The 7,500-nt window shown below is 39.9% G+C and overlaps 3 protein-coding genes across 6 annotated transcripts in view; 2 read left to right on the top strand and 1 right to left on the bottom strand.

Annotated features, from left to right (window-relative positions):
• Positions 1 to 1,974, top strand: part of LOC127643404 (proto-oncogene vav-like) — a 26,297-nt gene extending 24,323 nt beyond the window's left edge. For all 3 annotated transcript variants that reach the window (XM_052126101.1, XM_052126102.1, XM_052126100.1), the window contains exons 26-28: positions 65 to 191; positions 265 to 416; positions 1,667 to 1,974. In XM_052126101.1, coding sequence (XP_051982061.1) covers positions 65 to 191; positions 265 to 416; positions 1,667 to 1,720 — 333 coding nt within the window. In that variant the 3' untranslated portion in view covers positions 1,721 to 1,974. The remainder of the gene's footprint in view (positions 1 to 64; positions 192 to 264; positions 417 to 1,666) is intronic.
• A 61-nt stretch (positions 1,975 to 2,035) lies between these two features.
• Positions 2,036 to 6,260, bottom strand: ubl5 (ubiquitin like 5). Of its 2 annotated transcripts, XM_052126177.1 has the most exons (6): positions 6,025 to 6,260; positions 5,648 to 5,705; positions 5,408 to 5,491; positions 5,258 to 5,295; positions 2,275 to 2,321; positions 2,036 to 2,212 (listed from the first exon to the last, which is right to left on the bottom strand). In XM_052126177.1, the coding sequence occupies exons 2-5, from the start codon at positions 5,701 to 5,703 to the stop codon at positions 2,278 to 2,280; spliced, it is 222 nt and encodes a 73-aa protein (XP_051982137.1). In that variant the 5' UTR covers positions 5,704 to 5,705; positions 6,025 to 6,260; the 3' UTR covers positions 2,036 to 2,212; positions 2,275 to 2,277. The 2 variants fall into 2 exon arrangements, with proteins under 2 accessions (XP_051982137.1, XP_051982136.1); XM_052126176.1 differs by having other exon boundaries at positions 2,059 to 2,321; positions 6,025 to 6,115.
• A 496-nt stretch (positions 6,261 to 6,756) lies between these two features.
• Positions 6,757 to 7,500, top strand: part of LOC127643426 (peptidyl-prolyl cis-trans isomerase NIMA-interacting 1-like) — a 3,281-nt gene continuing 2,537 nt past the window's right edge. Inside the window, exon 1 of the mRNA XM_052126175.1 lies at positions 6,757 to 7,088. Within this exon, the coding sequence (XP_051982135.1) occupies positions 7,031 to 7,088 (58 nt within the window). The 5' untranslated portion in view covers positions 6,757 to 7,030. The remainder of the gene's footprint in view (positions 7,089 to 7,500) is intronic.

Raw genomic sequence — 7,500 nt, 5'->3', positions numbered from 1 at the left:
AATCAAGCCCCAGCATGCAGTTGGTGAATGTGCATATGAATGTCTCGTGTTGTGTTTGTGGCAGGAGTTGGTTCAGTATTATCAGGAGAATTCACTGAGAGAGTGTTTCAAAGATGTCGACTCGAGACTTCATACTCCATACAAACAACCTGAACAGAGCAAGGCAGTACACACCAACACACACAGCACAGGTAACACACGTGCCAGGAAACACACGGCTCATTCACTGGTTTCAGTGCGTACATCACCTGTGTGTGTCTGCAGGTGTGAGCGAGCGGTATCACGGCACAGCTAAAGTGCGCTATGACTTCTCCGCGCGGGACCGAACTGAACTGTCTCTGAGAGAGGGAGACACCGTCAAAATCATCTCCAAGAAAGCTCACAACGGCTGGTGGAGAGGAGAGGTGTACGGCAGGGTACGATACACATCTTCTGTCATCATTTACTCACTCTCACGTTGTTCCAAACCTGCATGACTATGGCAAGCCGTTTTAACTTTTATTCATTTCCCATATGAATTCTTAATATCAACAATTCAATTTTCACTAGTTAAAATGTCTATTCTTGATATCAAGAATTACGTGGTTACTAGTAAAAATGTAAAATTTTTGATATCTGAAAATGTATTTCTGATATCAACATAATTTCAGATATCTAAAACGGCTTTCTTACTAGTAACAATCACATTCATGATATCAGAAATGAACATAGTCACTAGTAGATATCGAATTACTGATATCAATAACTATCATTTTAACTAGTGAAAATACAATTACAGATATCAAGAATTATAGTTTTTACTAGTTGAAATACAATTCTTGATATCTAGAATTCATATCCTGGAAATGAATAAAAGTTAATACGGCTTGCCATAGTATGACTGGCGTTCTTGTGTGAAGAACAAAAAGGGGATTTTAGCCAGAATGGTCATGTCACCGATATCTACCAAAAATCTGAAACTCAAGAGACAAATAAATCATGAGATTTTAAATAATTGGATTATTCGCCGTGCTTGATGCTAAAACATGAAGTCATGCACGCGACATTTGTGCATATTGAGTAAACGGGTAAGAACACTGGTAAAGGCGTTTAGGCACAACGCAAAATTGGCGTAATGACCAAAAATCTGTGTCGATTGTATTGTAATTATATATATATATATATATACAATAAATGCAAACGTGCGCTACATTCAGAGTCTTTGGCAATCACGGGACAGTTGTGCGAGGAACAGAACCCAATTTAATGTGTCACTAATTGAGCTGTTGATTTAACGTGTTCATTTATTGGGATTAAATATATATAAAATGCATCAAAAAACATTTACGCAATTAACCATGTCCCGTAAGACCGGTCTGTAATAAGGGATGTTCCTACCGTCGCAGCATTTCAAACTTGATGTTTGTCGAATCTGCAGCAGTAGGGGGCAGTCAGCGCGACTGCACAGACAACACGCCTCGGCAAACACACGACAGCCCTCCGCAGATGCCGCGTTGAAATCCGTGCCATTAGCGATCACTGACGTCAAACATTGACGAGTCAAGTCTGAATATAGTCATACGGGTTTGGGACGACATGAGGATGAGTAGATGATGACTGAACTAGGAATCTGATTGAGATGCACCCATTAGTTATACTATATAATCTGATGTCGTGTGTTCTGTAGGTGGGACTGTTTCCTGCTAACTATGTGGAGGAGGAGCATTCTGATTACTGCTGACCAATCAGATCAACGCCTTTATGAAGCAGAATACAGAAGTTTGAGTTAATCACACAATAACACTCATTACAGCTGATGTGCACCTCACAATACTGAAGCATTGTACAGGACTGATGAGCTCATGACTGTACATTAATCATGTTTCATTCATCTCAAGTGATTCAACTGTGGAATAATTAATATTATTAATGTGTTAACCTGTTTTTGGAAAGATATCGAGTCTGTAGTGGATGTAATAAGATGTTCATTAAAAAAAAAGGTTTTGCTTACAACAAGATTTTGTATTTAGCCAACACAAAGACTGGAGCACATATAAATATGAGTTTTATTTCCAAATAATATCAAAACAATTCAATTCTGATGCATGTTAAGACCAACACTCGACAAAATGTGTGTGTGTGTGTGTGAGAAAGTGCGTGTCAGAGAGACTGCATGTGTGTGTGTGTGTGAGAAAGTGCGTGTGAGAGACTGCGTGTGTGTGTGAGAGTGTGTATGCGTGTGTGAGAGTGTGTGTGTGTGTGTGTGAGAGTGTGTGTGTGTGTGTGAGTGTGTGTGTTCTATTGGTAGTAGAGTTCGAGGTTCATGCCGTCGTGGATTTCATCTGAAACTCAGAATCAAGGATCAAACACATTGAGCAGTTGAAGACTTCACATGTGTAATATGCTGATGATGTCATCTCTCAGTTAAACATGTTAAATATGGGGCACTACCGACCATCACCGTGTGATGTTATTACAATATTTTACCGAACTGGAAGCCAACTGATAGTGGATTTCTCCGATGCCGATAACTAATGTGCTGGAAAAGGCTGATAAAGGAATCTGCCGCTAGTTTTTAAAATAGTTTTATAGAAATGGCGCATAGCGCAGGACTTTTAAATATAAACCAGCCTGAAACACACAGAGACTCTTATTTTGAAATGAGGAAAAAAAGCTATTGGCAACTATCGACAGATTTTTGCAGATAACTGATTGATCCAAGAAGCAACTATCGGTACCGATTAATCTGTAAAACCAATATATCGTCTAACTCTAATAACAATAATAACCATGTTTATTTTATTAGCTGGTTTTTATTATTGGAAGTAGCCGATATATCGGTTTACAGATTAATCGTACCGATAGTTGCCAGTAGACTTTGCCCGCCATAGTTAAGAGAGTGTGCTATTGGATTATCCTGAAGTGAAATTACAAGTACGTCGCGTTCAAGTGCTTTGTTGTCGTAAAGAAAGGGAAACATGGAAGATTCATTCATACAGATGTAAAGAACTTTTATTTTGACAGCATGTCACTTAGTTATGCTGACGATAATGGAGTTGTTGTTAATTACAAGCTACATGGTGTAAAAATGTACAAAATGCATGAAATAGTTGCTGATAAACACGACCAAACCCGCAATCAAACCTGTTCAATAGTGATGGGAAGAGCGGATCATTTTATTGACTTGAACCTTTGAGTCTCATTCAGCAAATGAACGAATCTTCAAGTTATTTTGTTCATTTGAGCAGAATTACATAGCCAAACCCCCCCCAACACATCTACTTACGCAAACTTGATTATAGTCCCAATAAGGAACATTTGATAATGCAGCCAAGGACAAATGATGAGAACAGAAAGATTAGTTCACTTGTGCGAGTCGTTCATTCTTTTGTCACATGACAGCTGTATGTGCGGTGTATACGACTGTCACGTGACAAAACAACGAACGACTCAGACCAAAAGAGTTAAAGGTGACCTTATGATTTCCATTTCCTGTACAGCGCCAATGCGGTTTTCACGTATCAATGCGCGACCGACACAAAATGCACGAATCACTCGGAGACTACTCATTCTTCTGAGTCACATTATAGATTCGTTCAAAATGAGTGGTGTTGGCGTAGTGGGCTAAAGCACATAACTGGTAATCAGAAGGTTGCTGGTTCGCTCCCCACAGTCACCACCATTGTGTCCTTGAGTAAGACACTTAACTCCAGGTTGCTCCGGGGGGATTGTCCCTGTAATAAGTGCTCTGTATAATACATTGGTAATCAGAAGGTTGCTGGTTCGCTCCCCACAGTCACCACCATTGTGTCCTTGAGTAAGACACTTAACTCCAGGTTGTTCCGGGGGGATTGTCCCTGTAATAATTGCACTGTAAGTCGCTTTGGATAAAAGCGTCTGCCAAATGCATAAATGTAAATGTAAAATGACCGTTCATGAACAACCGATCTGCTCATTCACTCCAGCAACCGTAATCTCCTCCAACATGTTCACAGTTTACGACTCCCATTTCAGAATCTTCCAGTCGTAATTACAACTTGAGAGGCCATTTATGTGCAACTTCCGTGTGGGAAACTCGTATTTACGATCATTCCGAAAGCACGTGAAGACCATTAAACCACAGACTGTAGATGTCAAACCGAACTTGAGTGATTCATTCTGAGCTGATTATGATCTTTCTGAAAATTGATTATTGGCCTTTTCCGCCACCTTACAGGGTTCTTCCACTGCACAGAACGACTCCGCTCGCTTTTTGGGGGTTTTCCACTGTGCATAGTACCTGGTACTTTTTTTAGTACCATCTCAGTCGAGGTTCCAAGCGAGCCGAGCCGATACTAAATGTGACGTCAAAACCCTGCAGATCACTGATTGGTCAGAGAGAATCGTCAATACCAGCGTCACTGGATTTCCTACACGCAATATCAACCCGCTAGTTTTAAAGTTAGCATTAGCGATAGCAGTATCATTTGATCACGCAATTTTTGAATTGTGAAAAAATAAATGGCTGTGCGCAAAACCACGTCATGGCCAATAAACAAGGTGCAGACGTTCCTCTCGTTAGCGACAAACGAAACAAAAATGTCTGTCAGGAATTGTCTCAGCTGTTGGCCGCACACGGATACCACCGGACCTCCCAACTGCAGTTGTGACTACAGAACCATCAAAGGAAAGTGGAAGTGGTTCGACCAAATGGACGCCATCTAAACCGGCGAGCAATGGGACGGAGCATGTCCTGGACTGGCATTGAGCCACGATGGAGGATGGTACATTTTGTTACGTTAACTCTATACTCTGCTTGAAAGCTTCACTTTATTTAGTTGAGCAGCTACTGGAAGCTTCTAAAACAACCAATTTAACTGTTACACTTGTGTAAAATCACCATCAACAACTGCTTCCTGCAGCACAATGAGCTAGTAGCTAGCGCTAGTGTTATTGTTTATGGTCAGTTTGTGTCTTCTTTAAGATGATGTCACGGCAGTAGAGGCGGCGTATCTATGACGATCAGCCTATAATCCCGCCCACATTGAGGCGGCACTAAACTGCAGTGGAAAAGCAAGCTCAGAAAAGTAAAGTGAGTCGAAGCGTAACGTGCCGTGGAAAAGTGCCATTAGTTATCGCAAAATCCACTATCAGTCGACCTCTAATTATCATCCCTTGAAATCTACACAATAATACCATAACGTCTCCGTGACACAACTACTGCATGAGAAAATCATTTAATTTCATCCTTAAGTTGTATTTCACCATGAATACTCTGTTACTTGTTTGTAAAGGATACAGTCTCCCAGTGACACGTGATCTTTAAATATGGTGTACCTGCACAAACATCACATTCTCAGATTAAACATTATATTCATCATTAGTTGTTCTGATATTCACATATGAAGGTAATAATGAGCGCTCAGCATTATGAGTTATTGACTCTCACCATTTCTTCAGCACGATCTTGTCCCACCGTGTGCCAGTCTGAGCAGCAATCAACTTCTTCAAGTCTCCTATTGTGTCCTCCTGACTACACACATACTGTTAAGACCAATACACAACAACAACAACAACAACAACAACAACAACAACAACAACAACAACAACACATCTCACCTGATGCAACCAAGAGGAAGGGTTTGATCAATACTGTAGGTTTATATGATCTCAGGGTTTTAAAGGATACTTGCATTTGACTCGAACCTTCTTCCCCAGTCGATCGTTACACACCACCTCAATCATGTCTGAAACAAACATGACAACAATTATCATCATTTATACAAGATCTGTTCATATTACCAGCGATCTCAACGATGAGCTTTCTATTGCCAGCATTATTTATATGCTTAAAAATAGTCAATTCTTACTCACTTCGCTATTCTATGTTATTATAATTTTTATTGTAATATAAATTGTGTTTATATGGTTTGAACTCTCCAAAAGCACATACAACGTTTACAAACGATGGATTTCATATAAACACACACACAGGCATCACACTTTTTATAATGGTATTTAAATAAGATTCGGCGTATACATGATAATAAATTTGATGGTTTTCACCTGTTTTTTGTCGTTTTGTTCACGCAGATAATCAAACACGTTTGCTGCAAACGAGCGCTGTGGAAAAATATCCGCTCACATTCGACCAATCAGATCCGCGGAGGTTTGATTGACAGAAGGATTGTCCAATAACATTACATGTACGGAGTATTTGGAGGAAGTCACCGTCACCGATTTCAAGTGTCGTGATTCGGAGCCGTCGCAAAAATTTATTTGAAACACTTTTTTTGGTCAAACCACTTTTCTTTTTCTTTTTTTATGTCCCCAGCAAAGAATACTTTTATGTAGATTTTTGTATATGTGGATGTCCACTGCGTATTTCAATTGAATGCCTATTAAAGTTTATCAGCGTCGTTATAAGCATTCAATATTTACTGGTTTATGAATCATTCTTTTTAGATTTGTTTTATTATTTATTTTATTATTATTATTTAGTTGTAATTAACGCTGCTTAACGGAGCTGTCCACGACACATTGTTAACTATTTTGAATAAAGTTGAATGAGGCAATATGGCACTCATTAGGCATTTCTTCTCTTTAATTTATTATTGCATTAATATGAAATTTTACCCCTGTCGTGAATTACAAATTTATTTTTTTATTTATTTATGTTTCTACCCAAATTTTTTGTTTGTATGCATCTTGTATATGTATAACTATTATTAAAAAAAGACGGCACTGACACGTGTTAACTGTTCCATTTGACAGCGCTGGTTTGGATGGACCAATCACAGTGGATTGTGATGACGGGTTGATGTATTCTCTTCATATAGTTGAATAGACAATGACAGGGCGAATTTTACACATGCGTATGCGTATTTTACACATCAATTCTTAGAATCAAAATATGTAAATGACTGTATTATAATTAGTTCAATTGTCGCCAATAAGGCAAAAAACGTCTAGAGATTTGAACCCACGCGCGCTGCGTCTTCTGTCGTTCACTGCAGCGGCACATCAGATCAGAACAGATCCGCATCAAGCCGTACAACACCGATCACAAATCATGTCCGACGACGAGAAGCTGCCCTCCGGATGGGAGAAACGAATGAGCCGGAGCTCGGGTGAGTAACTGCTGCCCAGTATCGCATTTAGAGCCGGAACAGAGAGTGCGTTTGACTGCGTATGAGCAGATGCACGTGCTAAACGGCTAACTGACACCGAACCAGCGCGAACAGAACCGTTATTAAACGTATCCGACTGCTGATGTTGATCAGAACCAGCGCGAACAGAACCGTTATTAAACGTATCCGATTGCTGATGTTGAACCGAACCAGCGCGAACAGAACCGTTATTAATCATAACCGACTGCTGATGTTTAACCGAACCAGCACGAACAGAACCGTTATTAATCATAACCGACTGCTGATGTTTAACCGAACCAGCGCGAACAGAACCGTTATTAATCGTCACCGACTGCTGATGTTGAACCGAACCAGCGCGAACAGAACCGTTATTAATCGTATCCGACTGCTG

The sequence above is a fragment of the Xyrauchen texanus genome, chromosome 5 (assembly GCF_025860055.1).
Source record: "Xyrauchen texanus isolate HMW12.3.18 chromosome 5, RBS_HiC_50CHRs, whole genome shotgun sequence".
Lineage (NCBI taxonomy): Eukaryota > Metazoa > Chordata > Actinopteri > Cypriniformes > Catostomidae > Xyrauchen > Xyrauchen texanus.
Note: the sequence above shows the minus strand (reverse complement) of the source record. Positions and strands in the feature narration are given on the sequence as shown.

Excerpts from the sequence above, each read along its gene's own strand:
- ubl5 (XM_052126177.1), bottom strand. The coding sequence starts at position 5,703 with ATGATTGAGGTGGTGTGTAACGATCGACTGGGGAAGAAGGTTCGAGTC. Across the intron at positions 5,492-5,647 it reads AAGGTTCGAGTCAAATGCAA|TCAGGAGGACACAATAGGAG; the intron begins GTATCCTTTAAA and ends GTATGTGTGTAG. Across the intron at positions 5,296-5,407 it reads AAGATCGTGCTGAAGAAATG|GTACACCATATTTAAAGATC; the intron begins GTGAGAGTCAAT and ends ATGTTTGTGCAG.